This window comes from Scardinius erythrophthalmus (genome assembly GCF_964197995.2).
Source record: "Scardinius erythrophthalmus genome assembly, chromosome: 11".
Taxonomy (NCBI): domain Eukaryota; kingdom Metazoa; phylum Chordata; class Actinopteri; order Cypriniformes; family Leuciscidae; genus Scardinius; species Scardinius erythrophthalmus.
Genome location: NC_138231.1, coordinates 32,875,831 through 32,891,008, shown reverse-complemented (window position 1 = coordinate 32,891,008; position 15,178 = coordinate 32,875,831). Strand labels below are relative to the sequence as shown.

At 37.3% G+C, this 15,178-nt stretch overlaps 1 protein-coding gene across 2 annotated transcripts; it reads left to right on the top strand.

Annotated features, from left to right (window-relative positions):
- The first annotated feature begins 2,680 nt into the window (after positions 1–2,680).
- On the top strand, positions 2,681–14,918 carry ccm2 (CCM2 scaffold protein). Of its 2 annotated transcripts, none has more exons than XM_081378338.1 (10): positions 2,681–3,194; positions 7,762–7,938; positions 8,885–8,968; positions 9,053–9,236; positions 9,346–9,476; positions 11,508–11,643; positions 11,844–11,901; positions 11,985–12,126; positions 12,242–12,380; positions 13,702–14,918. In XM_081378338.1, exons 1-10 carry the CDS (start codon positions 3,165–3,167, stop codon positions 13,986–13,988), a joined length of 1,368 nt encoding a protein of 455 aa, XP_081234464.1. In that variant the 5' UTR covers positions 2,681–3,164; the 3' UTR covers positions 13,989–14,918. The 2 variants fall into 2 exon arrangements, with proteins under 2 accessions (XP_081234464.1, XP_081234465.1); XM_081378339.1 differs by lacking the exon at positions 2,681–3,194 and adding an exon at positions 6,897–7,064.
- Positions 14,919–15,178: the final 260 nt, after the last annotated feature.

The window sequence follows — 15,178 nt, the reverse complement described above, 5'->3', positions numbered from 1 at the left end:
AAACAAATCCAACCCCCGTACAGCACACGTATAATTCCGAATTGGTTCGTTTTAGATTACCGCCTTACTAGTCAAAGAAGTTACACATCAGATTAGTCGATGTTAAAGTCATGCCTCCACTTGTACATGTCTAGTGTGGGGTGGGTGAGTGGGACCAGTCTCTAATATCTAATTCTTTGTGGTGCCTTGTCTTTTTGGGTGCTTCTGTATAGCCATGGCAGCCAGTGCAGCAAACAACAATGCCAGTGTCTCTATCTCCATTCAAATTTCACTCAGTACTGTAATGAGACAGTCAATTTTGTCCCATACATGCGCAGGAAGTGCTGTCTGGGTAAATCTTTGCTAAACGAAATGATCTGCATATTAGGCTATGTCTGAAAGGCAATACTTAACATCTACTAATGTTGAGTTTTACACTTTTCCTGAAAAAGAGCGGTTCCATTCAATCATTTCCAAGGGTTTTATGAGCAGATGCGAAAAAGGAATGAGGTTTGTTTGGGTACTCAATGACAGTTATGATGAAGTTAGCAATTTCTTTAATGATTGTTAATGTACTTCTGTCTATGCCTTCCTCTGTCTTGCAAAACGAATGAGCTGTAGTGCCAACAAGTTAATCTTTTCTCTCTGTCGTTTGTCTTGTGAACAAAAATGTCTAGCCAAATGGATTTATGCCTGCAAAAAAAAAAAAAAAAAGAAAAAAGAAGTAAAAAAAGAACAAAATGTGTGTAGACCAATAAGAATAGAAAAAGTGGGGTACGTAAATATGGTGCTCACTGGATCGAATATTTCAACTTAAATCTGAGAAGGCATTGGACACATTTTTAAAGGCCTCTAGTGGTGAACCATCTTCAGACTGCTTCTACATCCTTTGGATTTTTAGCATGTCCACAAAATGCATCCTATGGTGACCCCTCCAACACACTTGCATGTTTTCTTCAATGCAACGTCCCTCCGATCGCTCCAGGGTTCTCAAAGAGCATCTATGGTCATCAAATCCAGTTCTGTACAGTGGTTCTGCAATGATTGGTATCGAAAAAGAGCCAAATGTTCTGATGACAAAACGACCACAAAACGGTGCATTTTTGTTTCTTGACCTGGTGCTTATCAACATATTCTTAAGGTGCTACCACACATGTGGACTGCAGGACCCCTGTTGTGGCTCACTAAGCAAGGCCACCGTCCGATAGACCTGCCTCTTTAAGCTCACGGACACTTTCCTCTCTGGAAGAACAAGCACCTCAACACAGTTTACAGCCAAACATCTCTCTTTGAAATATGGTGCCATGTATTATGTTTCAACCTGCACAAAGAAGCATTGGTGCAGCAAATATCTTAATTTTTTACTTCTTCCCCAAATTTCTGTTCATTTTTATGTATATTTGTTTTCAAAAATGTTTAGGTGTTTAAAATATGCACTAGGATTTCTCGTAAGTGAAAAAAAGATGAAAATGCATCATTTTGACATTCATCCAGGCCTAAAAGTACTTCTGATAAAAAGGGATCGCTAAACATATAAGGTGATTGCCGTGCTGTATATTCCTGTCATCTCTATGTCCTAAACCTATGTGTATTTCTTCTGTTATTGTAGAGTTGGCTGTATATTTTGTTGGAAAATAATCTTATGATTGATTATGGTTGTCAGATGAATTGCTGCTGATTTTTAGAGTTGTTATCCATGCTGTTGGAGACGGGTAAATCACCTGCCAAACAGATTGTGTTAGATCGTCATTGTATTTCTCACATGGGGTATTAAAGAAATAAGGCACAACATTATAAGCAAATTCTTTGCTACTATCTGTAACGTTTCTTTTTTCTTAACTGACTGTACTCATTACTTATGTTGGGAAAAAAAAAGATTTATTTGATGTTGTCAAATACAAATGAAAGTAAATTGTTTTGTTTGATTGCCATTATTTGAGAACAAAAACTGATGTCTAGTAATGCGTTAGACCTTATTTTTGGGGAACATATTACTAATACTGACAACATGGTGCTATGGTTGTTTTTGTAAACCTTAGTTTTTAGGTGAAAAAGGGAATATATTGGGAAAAAAGAATATGTTGAGCCTTACTGTAGATCTATATATGAGACTGTTCATCACTGAAGACTGGAAACATAATTATAGTATTTGAAAGTTAGTACATATATACAAAATTGTATGCTTTACGTTCATGCACAATTTGCCCAATGACGGATAAAAGTGGTAATATACTAATGTATATGTTCAGATGTGTATGTGAATGTATACTGATATGATAGAGATAGATTTCCCAGATTAACAAATTGTTGTTTAATAAAGATATTACGTTATTATAATTCGTTTTTATCATCAAATTGCTTCAACTGAATTACGGTGAAGAAAATTTACTGAGTTATAAAGCCCTGTAATTTATTCGGAATACTCTTATTCATAACTTATTCATATATCCAAGCATGTAACCACATGTTCAGGACTATGGGATGCGATTTAACAATAATAACAATAAAGTAATGTTATTTTGGAGGTGGTTATAATAGATAGAATATCATTAGACTAAAATAATTTGCTGTGGAGAATTTTGCATACATCTATCAATAAAAACATGCCACTTTATATATATTTTATATTATTTAAGTAATGTTGTGGCCCTTTAAGAAGTTTGCTGAGGCCCCCTAGTGGACCCCATTCCTCTCTGGCCCCAGAGCTACTGGACTAGATACAGAGTTACTATTAGGTTGCAGTTGTAGTTAAAGATAAAGCACCACCTAAAACGCCATAAAGTGGCCTAAACTATTTATTTTTTAGGGTTAATGAATAATACCATAGGCATTTAGTTTGTAGTTTAATGTGTTGATGGGGTTTTCTGTTTGTCTCGCAAAGCACTGTGGGTAGACGCCCTACGCCCAAAATGGCGGCAGGATTGAAAAGTTTGCTGCTGTTTTTGTTTTATTTTATAATATTTGGTCGGTCTCTGTCCCCTTTTGAATAAATGCCTATTTTTACCAGGCTAAAGAAGGTTAGTCGTTTATTTCCGATCCCCGAGCACGTGATTTGGATCGTTGGTTTGTTTAGTTTAGATCGGTAGCAAAAGCGCCGCCGTTGACGTGTATGAGGCAGATGGCACTGAACTTGTGGACATCACTGCATCTAATACAGTTAAAATGAAGAGCATTTGTACATAGAGATGGAGGATGATGTAAAGAAAGTGAAAAAGGTAAGTTAACATTGTAATGTTACGAGAGTTTACACGTGTATGATCAGCAAAACTGGACTAGTAACTTAGCTGAAAAGTGTTGACCTAACCACGGTTAAACAGCTGCAATAAAGCTCTTCAGCCTCTTAAAAACACTCGGCATTTTTTTTAAATACCTCTTCTGATATTAAGAAGTGTCTCTACCAGTTCTCTCGTGACCGGACTGGATTTGTAACTTATGTAAATTGCTGGCGGTTTAGGTTATTCGTGGTACAAACACGCGCAAACCAAGATAAACACTGAGATTGCGATTTCACTGCATTTGTGACAAAAATCTGTCATTCTTCTGAGTTTCTTCATGGCTTTCAGTATCGCACTCTTACCTCTGTCTGAGATTTACAGAGCCCCCCTATGGCCACGTAGAAAAATATTTGAGATGTGATTATCTGGTCCGTCATTTTCTAATCTGTAACGTTAACGTAAATTACTCGGTTTATAAAATTTCTTTGTAATCTGTTGCTACTCACGAGTTCATAAACTGCACCCACAGATTTACAGCATGGTCATGTTGTTTAGAAACGGTTTCTACTGATTTCTTTAAGGCATATGATCCTAAAATAATATAGTTTTGCCTTGTAATATATAAAATAAACAAACTCCTCAGCTTTCAGTACATATGTCATCAAAAACTACAAACAAGACACTAAAGTTCGACAAAAAAATATTCTTAGATCTTTGGCAAAAAATATAGATCTTGAGCCTAATATTGTAAATCTAGTATTACAAGAATATATATATATATATATATATATATATATATATATATATATATATATATAGCCTATATGTGTGTGTATATATATATATGTGTGTGCTGTGTCTGTGTATATATATATATACACACACAGATATATAAATATGATAATTTAATTTACACGCATACTATGTAAACTTTTGTTTTGTTGCGATTAATCGATTTGACAGCACTATTACTAATATGTTTGTGTTTGCATGTGTGTATGTATATATATATATATATATATATGTGTATATGTATGTATAAGTAACAAGTAACGTTCTATTATTGTTTGCAGAATGATTAAAAAGTAACAAGTAACGTTCTATTAATGTTTGCAGAATGATTAAAAAGTAACAAGTAACGTTCTATTTATGTTAGCAGAATGATAAAAAGTAACAAGTAACGTTCTATTAATGATTGCAGACTGATTAAAAAGTAACGTTCTATTAATGTTTGCAGAATGATTAAAAAGTAACAAGTAACGTTCTATTAATGTTTGCAGAATGATTAAAAAGTATATATTTCATATATATATGTATGTGTGTGTATATATATATATATATATATATATATATATATATATATAATATAATTTTTTTTTTTTTTACAAAATAATTTTTTATATTATGTATATATATATATATATATATATATATATATATTTTTTTTTATTAATTTTAACATCTGGCCTAGTCTTAATAAAATATTTTCTTGTTTTATAATCCCATATTAATTAGCCCTATTTAGTGAGCAGTTTTCTAAATTAAGGGATTGACTCTACAAATCTGTTTGTCAATCTCTGAGTACAAATCACTAAATCGAAGGTACAGTTTTTACAAATTTGAAAATGAGGAAACCATTTATAAACTGGGAGCACAGATTATTGGACCTGAAAAAATCTCTGGCTCTATTGGATCTCATCTATCCGATGATTAATTGAATAAGCCTACAGTAACGACGTTATCTGATGTGAGGAATGGCAGGATCACAGACAGGGTTTTTTTCATGATGTGACCTTTCCTATCCTATCAGCGTTGTATGGTAGGGGAGGTGTTTCCATGCCGAGCTCAGACTTTCCTCCTCATACGCAGGGGAGAATGGAGGGCTGGGCTCTCCAAAGATTCAGACAGGATGCGACGCCCCCTGTGTCTGCCTCTTAATCACCACTGTTTCTTCCCCTCAGTCAGAGAGGCCACACAACATCCAAATAAAGCAAATCATATGACATCCACTAGAGTTACAGTCCGTTTTGGGATAGGATGGGATGTGATGTTCTGTGATCTTTCAGAGGTTTGGATTTTAGTACCTTATATTGAATGTTTTGGTTGTCTGATTGACCTGAGAGGATAAGTTCCCCCAAGTGGCCACAAGCTGGAGCCATTGAGGCATTTACCGTCAAAGTCAGTGTAAAAGAAAAACTATAGATAGGTGTGTTTGGCCAGTTTGTTTTCATTAATAGCCATTTAAAAACCTACTGCAGATCCACAATTAGAGTATGTAATAGTTGTATAATTGAAATGTTGGTTTGTAAACCAAGAAACATGCATTTTATGATAGGCCTAAGTATTCATTTTTTTGTTACCAATTCCTAATGTAAACACCAGCAAGACACAAGTACTGATACAAACCGTTTTTGTAAAACCTAAAATAGACAAACATCAAACTTCTATAGTATCATTCATGTTTGCATATGCACTTACTGTTCAAATGTTTGGAGTCTGTAAGATTATTTTAATGTTTTTCAAAAAAGTATAATGCTAACCAAGGCTGCATTTTATTTGATCAAAAATAGAGTATGAAGTATTATTACAATTTAAAAGAGCTATTTTTCAATTTTAATCTATTTTAAAATATAGGCTAATGTAATCCTGGTATGGCAAAGCTGAATTTCCAGTAGCCATAACTCTTCAGTGTCACATGATCCTCAAACATTTCTTACTAGCTTTGTTGTTTGCCTTATCGATGTTGAAATCAGTTGCTGCTTAATTTTTTTGTGGAAACCATGAACCAGGAATTTTTGTTGAATTGAAAGTTTAAAAAAAAAAGCATTTATTTGAAATAGAAAACTTATGTAGCATTATAAATGTATTAGCCTACTCTTTAACTGTAACTTTGGATCATTTAGTCATGACAAAAAATCTTACTGACGCAAACTTTTGAGCAGCAGACAGTGTATGTCTTTTTAATCCAGGTGAGGATCACCTGTGCACCTTGTTTCCTGAAATTTCATCAGGACACAGACTCATGAAATGTTGATGTTCCTGTAGTGTCTCATTCCTTGGCTGTTCAATAATTTAGAGAATTAGGCTTGTCTCAAACAGAATATGTCTTGGATTTATTGATGAAAACAGACATGAGAATATTCCTGTCTGCATGGAATGTTTTTGAATACCTTATATATAAGGGCTCCTCCACCTTGTTCAGGCCAAAGACCCCTTGGTGGATATTAAAATGGAGCCAGGGCCCCTGTTAAATACTGTATTTGCCTTGCCTGATTAAAAATTCTTATGACCATATTATGTATTTAAGACATTAAATCTTTATTTAGTGTCAAGACCCATATATTATTATTTTACAAAATTCATCTTAATGTGAAATTTGGCTTTACCTTTAATAGACTTTTAGACTGTATTATTAGACTCTGAATTGCATAATTATTTTTGGCAGTTCCTCTTCATTACTTCCTACCCAGCCTAGTGTTTTGCACCTAAATAATTAAATTCCACATCCATGTTAATATCCATTTATGCCATAATTGGAGATCAACTTATTGCAGGGACGACAGTTTCGCGTACCTTTTTAAAGTTTGTTTGAGTGTATCATCACAGGAAATGGCGGTTTCTGCTCTTCCTGATTGCATGAACTATAGCTTAAGTCAGAACGTGAGCGTTTGTGTGTGGGGACACGTGTGTGTCGTGGGGTGTGGTTTCTCTCGCTTCTTTGAGGGAGTTGGCCCCGATCTCATTTGTCACTAGCCACATGCGACCTGTTTCGAGAGCAGCATACAACAGTAGTCACCTGTTGTAGAAGACAGCTGTCGCACGTCGCCCGTTTCCATTGTGTCGTCGTAGTGGCTGGTCATGGAGACAGAGGTAGGGCTCGCAGAAATCATGTTACTTTTCTGAAACGTAATTTCAATGTGCAGTTTACCATTACAAATCCTCAGACTTTGAAAAACAATGTGGTTGCTTAAACATTCGGTCCGCCTCCAGTTTTCAGCCTTAACTACTTTCAAGAGACTTTTCTGTTGGATAGCAAGAAGCTGACATTTAGTGGTTGGGTTTACCACAGATTAAATAGCAGTCTTTTTCCATGGATGTCGATGTCATTATGCTTTGCAAAGGTGTATGGTTTCATAAAAGCCCTCAAGCCAATGTAGTGCCGAGACTAGTTGGTTATGTTATTGATTTTTTTTTTTTTTTTAAGCCAATAGTGTATTTGATTTGGAAGGACAGCATGTCAATGCATATATTTCACTGATTATACTGAATCTTTTAATGTATAAGATACTTGTTGAGTCAGCGCAACTGACACTTCCATGTAGTTTGATGTACTGGCAGGCTTGGGATGGTTTTAGTAACAGTTGCCCCATCAGTCCAGATCACAGAATTCAAAGATGTTGTGGAAATCCAGTATATAAATGTGAAGTGTATACAACACATTAGCTAAAATCATTTTGGCATAGCAAGCCACTGACCAAACGCATAAAATTATGGTCACACTGAAAAAAGCTTGTGTTTTTGACTTCCTCTGGTCGTGGTGTGATTTCCTCTTTCTCTCTTTCTGCAGCCAGGTATTGTGTCTCCATTCAAGCGAGTGTTTCTGAAAGGAGAGAAGGGGAGAGATAAGAAGGCTCTAGAGAAGTCCACTGAGCGCAGGGCCCTCCACACCTTCTCCCTCTCTCTCCCGGACCACCGTATCGACCCAGACATTCTGCTCAATGACTACATTGAGAAGGAAGTTAAGGTATTACTCGCCTTCTAATTATTTAAGTTCTTCTGTTATGTGCTTATATTTTATTGTTTTGATTGTTCAAGTTAGAGAATAACAACTCCTGAAGCTGTACTGGTAAGATTGCAGACAGCTAGAAAATGGGAAATGCAAATAAATGCTGCTTAACAAATAGTCATGCATAGTTAACATATCAAATTGAAAAGGCGGAGAATACACCTGTCATATCTTTTGTTGCTGATTTCAAATGTGATTCGTCCAATCAAAATCAAGAGCATGAAAATGAACTAATCCCTCGATTACCCTTAATATTCTTCTCCTGAATTCAAGCGCTTCATTTGACAGTAACTGCCACAATAGAGGGTATGCGCGTGACCGTCTTATATTCTGCATGGATGTTTTTAAATAAACACTGAAAAAACGATACTATAAGTTTTAGGGCTGGACGAAATTATGATATATATAACACTGATATGGGTGATCACCCAGATATTGTATTTATATAAAGCGCTCACATGCAAATTTGCTTTATGTATTTCCCTGGCGTCGAAATCAGGGACATATAAATGTCAGACTCAGGAAACATGATTCCTGGATGCATGTCAATCTTTGGTAAGTTGTGAGGAACACTATTTCGAGTCCAACCTTTAGTTTAAACTGATAATCGTTTGTTTTACTCGCGTTTTCGCAGTTTCCCCTATTAAATCCAGTAACGCAGCAGCTCTTTTGCCACTCTAGTCCGGCTGAGGGGGTGTGTTCCGGCGGGAAAGTGACGTCAATGCATATACTTCTATATACTTCCTACCTGCCTATCCTAAGTAATTGATATCACAACTCTGGATCACATCCTGCAGCATTTTGTTAGTCTCCCAGGGTTGTATTCTCGGCCCGCTTCTATTTGTAAAGTGATCTTGTGTTCTAGAAAGGCTCTATACCATTATTGTTGTTATTACTGTTGTAGTATCTGGGACAGCTGACCTCAGTTCCTGGATATCTGAATCCCTCCAGTCGCACAGAGGTTCTGCAGCTTATTGACAATGCCAGGGTAAGTGTGACAGGCAGAGTCTGTGCCTTATTTTGCAACGTAAAGAGATAAATTCCCATATTGCTTCTCTTATGTCTTTTGCAGAAGTCTCATCAGTTGGCAGGGCAGCTGACATCAGAGCAGGATGCTGTTGTAAGTCTGTCAGCATACAACGTGAAGCTCGTGTGGCGTGACGGAGAGGACATCATTCTTCGGGTACCCATCCACGACATTGCGGCTGTGTCATACATCAGAGACGACTCACTCCACCTCGTGGTGCTAAAAACAGGTACACGGTCTTAAAAAAATCAGAACACAGAAATTATGACTATTGTTGGGCTGTTAAGGATAATGTGTGAAAAATAAGCTTGTTTTTTTCCTTACTGTTTTGTTTGCAGCTCAGGAGCCCGGTGGGTCCCCATGTCATAGTACAGAGATGTCAAAGTCTCCTACTCTAAGCTCTCTGTCAGAGAGCGGGGCTGTGCTTGTGGAGGTGTGCTGTCTGCTTGTCCTGGCTGTTGACAACAAGGTTGGTTTTAGTCATTCAAAGCTACAATATGTCATTTTTTTCACCACTAGGGGTCACTAACCTCTTACAGTAACAAAGGCGTAGGTTGATGACGCATAAGCGGAATTATGGAACTTGTCGTCATGTTGATGGATCTAATAATGTTTATGGATGAGTGAATACGTTGATGTTTTTAACATGAATGTGGTATGAAGCATGGCCATTGCTAATTAGAGACAGATATCAGCGCCACACGCGAGTCCCGCGATATAAAGGAATAAGAACATTTCATTCTACCGAACTACCCGCAAGTGCTGAATAATACTCACACAGGTCAGTTTATTTGACGAATGAAGCTTGTGAGGTAACGCAGCGCTGTTTCACTTGGTCTACACTATCACACTAAACTGCATTTGAGTGTGATGAAAGTTGTAATGTTATTCTATGTGTTAGTTTATAAAGACTATAAAGACTAACATACTGATCATATTCTAAAATTTCATCATGTTGAGCTATATAACATTGATTAGTTTTATGTACATTTGCTCACCTTTCTAATAAAGTACACGCAAGAGCGGAGTCTCTGTCAAGTGGAAGTTAGTCGCGGACGTGGAGCTCTCGGCATCTCGAAAACGCCACGCTGATATTGATCCTCGTTTTAGTTCTCCTTTTGTCCCAAAGTCTGCTTGCTGTGGTACATAATGTTTGAACGCAACAACAACAGCGTGAGCGTACCGCTAGAAGTAACGCAGTTGTCCACATCTGTGGCAGTACTTGCGGAAACCAGGGATAACGCGGATATTACGTCATTGACAGGCGACAATAACCAGGGATGAGCCATTATTTAAAATTGGAATTACTCTGAAATTAAAAATCTTTGGGAACTTTTGGGATATTGTAATTACACAACTGCAGGATATACATCACACTGTGCAAGTAATTTTTTATATTTTATTACAAAAATCTTACATATTGTACCTTTAAAGGACACCTAATATGCACCTATTGTTTTTTTACCTTACCTTTAGTGTGTAATATAGCTGTTTGTGCATGTAAATGGGCTGCAAAGTTACAAAGCACAAAGTCCATGCCAAAAGGGATTGAATCACTCCAATAGAAAGCACTTATCTGAAACACTCATTTTTAGTCCTGCCATTATTTTTGTGACTTAGCTACGTCACCATGTTACACAGTTGTGCAATGTCCGCCTACTGGCTGCTTTGCCCCACCCTCAAATGATTCTGCTATCTTGAGGCGATGCTGTTTTTATTTTCAGCTGCTTATGAAGCCTCAGCTTAAGCTGAAACCCGATTATGGTAAGGGACATTACCATTTCCAACACACACTCTAAGCAGTAGACTAATCACAACAGACTGGGCCAGATGACCAATCAAAGCAGACTGGGCTTTTTGGAAAGGCCATTTTAAAGAGATCAGAACTAAAACAAAGTGTTTCAGGCAGAGGGTGAAAAGAGGTGCTGCAGCAATGTACAGTATGAATTCTGCAGACTAAATTATTCTAAATTATTAACATTTAAATGAGCATAATATGTGTACTTTAAAATGGCCTTATTTAGTATTGAGAACAAAGTGCTTAAAGGGATGGTTCACCCAAAAATGAAAATTCTGTCATCTTTTTCTCCCTTTGTTCCAAACCTGTATGTGTTTCTTTCTTCTGCTGAACACAAAAGAAGATATTTTGAAGAGTGTGGGTAACCAAATAGTTGATGGATCCCAATTTTCTTCCATAGCATGGAATAAAATACTGTGGAAAGTCAGTGGGTCCCTGCAATTGTTTGGTTACTGGAATTCTTCAAAATATCTTCTTTTCTTCATGAGGAAAATAATTTTATGACAGAATTTTCAGTTTTGGGTGAACTATCGCTTTAACATTTGGTTTAACTTGCATACAGAATTTAGTTTTTGATTAAACAGTATCTTTCAAGGCTGTTTATCGCAAAAACTACAGATTTTCTGAAGGTTGTTTTCTATATGTTACCTCAAATCAATAAAAACAGCAGTGGTCTGATTATCCCGAGCTCTTGTTTTGCAGGCTGCAGCAGAGGAGCTCTGTCTTCTACTCAGTCAAGTCTTCCAGATCGTCTACACAGAGTCTACCATTGACTTCCTGGACAGGGCCATCTTTGATGGAGCCACAACACCCACCAGGCATCTCTCAATCTACAGCGGTGAGTGAGCAACAGCTTCATCATTTTGGGATTTTCCAGTAAATTTGTTCTTGCCCAAAACCACAGACCACAGTCAGTTTCACATCACTATTATTTCATCTGGGCCATATTTATGTTTCCTGGAGCTTAGTGTGTGAAATATTGACCTTGTAGCAAAATGAAATAAATCTAAATATTTCCTATGTTTTGTCCAATAAAAGAGGACTCCTCGAGCAAAGTAGATGTCAAAGAAGTGTTTGAGACAGAGGCAAGCACATTGTGAGTATTGCTTCAACTGTTCTCTGCGGTAATGTGCTACTTTTTCTGCTGAATTGAGCAATCATGTTTTTGTCCAATCTCAGTTCGTTCCAGAGTTCTCTAGAGGCGGGGCACTCCTCTAGCCCCTCCCCCTCCTCCACCCCGGCCTCACCACAAACCAAAACAGCCAGTGAGAGTGAACTGAGCACAACAGCTGCTGAACTGCTACAAGACTACATGACCACAGTGAGTGTATAAAAGAACACCTGGATGTCTGTTGTTAGTTTCTCTATCTTCAGAGTTCTCGCATATTAAATGTTTAGTTTTTACACTGTTGTTTTCCTGTCATCCTCTGCAACAGTTGAGGACGAAGCTGTCGTCTCAGGAGATCCAGCAGTTTGCCACACTGTTACACGAGTACAGAAACGGATCCTCCATCCATGAGTTCTGTATCAACCTGCGTCAGCTTTATGGAGACAGCAGGAAGTTCCTCCTCCTTGGTTAGTTGCATGCTGGGCTGTTCAATTGGTCTTTTAGTGTTTTTTTATTTGTTTTTAAATGAAAATTAGAAGTGTTGCTTTGGCAGTAAATTTAAGTTTAAAGCTATGTTGAAAAATACAAATAAATTAACTTAATAAAACGTTCAAATTAAAATAACTGAAAATATGAATCAGAAGCTTAATTCAAAATAATAAATTAATAAATGCTATAATCAAACTGAAAAAATACTATATTTAGTATATATATAATCCTAAAATAACACTGGTTAAAAGGACTTTTGCTGCTTCCTCGTAGTAGGTATAGACGACTAGCGTTTTATTTAAAGTGAAATCAAAGAAGTCAATTCATATTATTCATCTTTAAAAAAAATTCTCTGAGGTTCGCTTATAAGAATATATTTTTTAATTGTATTTAAAAAAAAAAGTAATATAAAATGTCACGATTTGGATTTTCCACCCTCTCGCTGACACTTTCACTGTCTACGCGGCGTGCGATAAAAGTTATCTTTTCCATGTTAACCAGAGTTTTTGTCCTAACCAGCCACGACGGCGACAACAAACACAAAGTGTGGCAATTATAATCTCAGGTACTGTTTATGTGCTTTATTTATTGTTAAAAGCGTGTAATGTGACTTTGAATATCATTTAGTGCTCCAGCTTTGTAGCTGTAAAAGCAACAATGGATAATTCACCTCAGATCTTGAAATTAGTAGTAATTTAGTAACTCAGATAGTCTATGTATTTGAATAATTTTTAAATGGTGTAATATTTGTGAATCTGATTATGTAGCCTACTTATCCATTTTCTTGTGATGCCATCAAGATTACTCTGGTGATGTGCACTTGACGCGAGAGCCCGCCCACATGCTGTTCTGATTGGCTGTGGGTTTTGATTGATTTTTACGCATCTCGCAGTCGCGTCGCTTCTAGCGTGGACAGACAAATTATTTGTCGCGTGAATCTTATCGCATCGCATCTGGTTAGGACACGGTATTAGAATTAAATATTTTTTTGCTGCTGTATCTTTAAGACTTGTATGTGAGCGTTAAATTTATATATAAAATGAATAACAACCAATAGTTTGTGAGTTTGCTGTCATGTCCAATTTTGTTGCCGCTTCTCCATCCTTCAATAACAGCTTCTTTCAGGTTCAAATGATTCATGTTGAAATTTACATCACAAATTAAAGTCAGACTGTCATTGTCAGGGATTTACTTCCCAGAAAATAAACAGCTTCTTGTACAGTTTTGAAACTGAAATAGTACAAGCTCCCATTAAGACTTACATTTGTTCTTACGCACCAGTTCTTTTCTTTACTCCAGGATTGCGGCCTTTCATTCCTGAGAAGGACAGCCAGCACTTTGAGAACTTTTTGGAAACCATCGGCGTGAAGGACGGCCGCGGCATCATAACGGACAGCTTTGGCCGCTACAAACGCACAACGAGCTCTGCGTCAGACTCCACCACCAATGGAAACGGAGCTGCAGGCGGTTCAGATGAGGGAACGGCAACCTCTGAGGGCGACGAATGGGACCGTATGATTTCAGACATAAGCAATGACATTGAAGCGCTAGGAAGCAGCATGGACCAGGACGGTGTGTCGTCTTGATGTCACGGCACTCGGTCAGTGTGCTTTAGCCAATCACCACTTGAGATAATCACATGGGCCGTTGGTCCGTATTGCTGTCCATCAAATCTGACAATGCTTGAGTTTGGATACTGTATGGATACTACTTCCTGGCTATCATTCTTATTTTTATATGTTGTGCCATATTAACACAATTGTGATTTTCAAGACCTGTGATAGAAGGATCGTCTTTTGCTGTGGACAGCAGTTTCGTTCCTCTGGGATGTTTATTGGCAGTATCTGCTACCACTAATGAGAAACCTTGTTGCTGGTAGATTTTGCTCTTTCACACTGATCTGAGACCAGTTTGTTAGCTTCTCATTTAATAGTAAGGTGACTTCTGATCAGTGTGAAGAGGTTCATTCTACCTGGAGTGTGGAGCATTGCCTAGTGGCCTTCCTAAACCGTGTTCTGGATTGCCTTATGTGTGTCGTAACCTGATGGAAGTGAAGTGCAGTATATTTCCTCCTGCACTGAAGTGCTAATCAAAACTTGACCCTTTTACACCTTTATATTATCTGGTCGATGTTTGTTTTTCCTCTAACATATATTTTTCACTTCTTTTATATTTTCTTTCAGCCAGGATTGGTTTTAATTACCCAGTTATTATCATGTGGGTTTCTTCAGGTAGGAAATGTAGCACTATATATGTTTGGTTTTGATTGAAAACCTGGAAAAATTTGGTTATTAGACAAAGCCAGTTTTCTGGCTGATTGCAATATTCAGTACCCTGCATTACATTCACGTCCCGTCATTCATTGTATCCTCCTCAGTTTTCGGTAATCTAACATTGTGCCTTGCAGGATCACTGATTGTATCATCCAACAGGGATGCAAGTACTATTCTGTAATCTGTACAGAATGTGACTGAAGTATGAATTTATTAAAAAGTGCAACACTTGCATAATCATTTATTGCTTTTTGTCTCATTTGAGCAACTACCAGAGGGGTTATTTTACTCCAGGATTGCGGACTTTCATTCCTGAGAAGGACAGCCAGCACTTTGAGAACTTTTTGGAAACCATCGGCGTGAAGGACGGCCGCGGCATCATAACGGACAGCTTTGGAAGTGGTATTTCACACAAACGAATGGATTTACCTGCTTACCATTACATTTTACAGTTTTTGTTGGGCTTCTTTTGGATCCTATACTGTATACTGTGCATTCTCGAT

Excerpts from the sequence above, each read along its gene's own strand:
- ccm2 (XM_081378338.1), top strand. The coding sequence starts at position 3,165 with ATGGAGGATGATGTAAAGAAAGTGAAAAAG. Across the intron at positions 7,939-8,884 it reads ACATTGAGAAGGAAGTTAAG|TATCTGGGACAGCTGACCTC; the intron begins GTATTACTCGCC and ends TTACTGTTGTAG. Across the intron at positions 11,644-11,843 it reads GCATCTCTCAATCTACAGCG|AGGACTCCTCGAGCAAAGTA; the intron begins GTGAGTGAGCAA and ends GTCCAATAAAAG.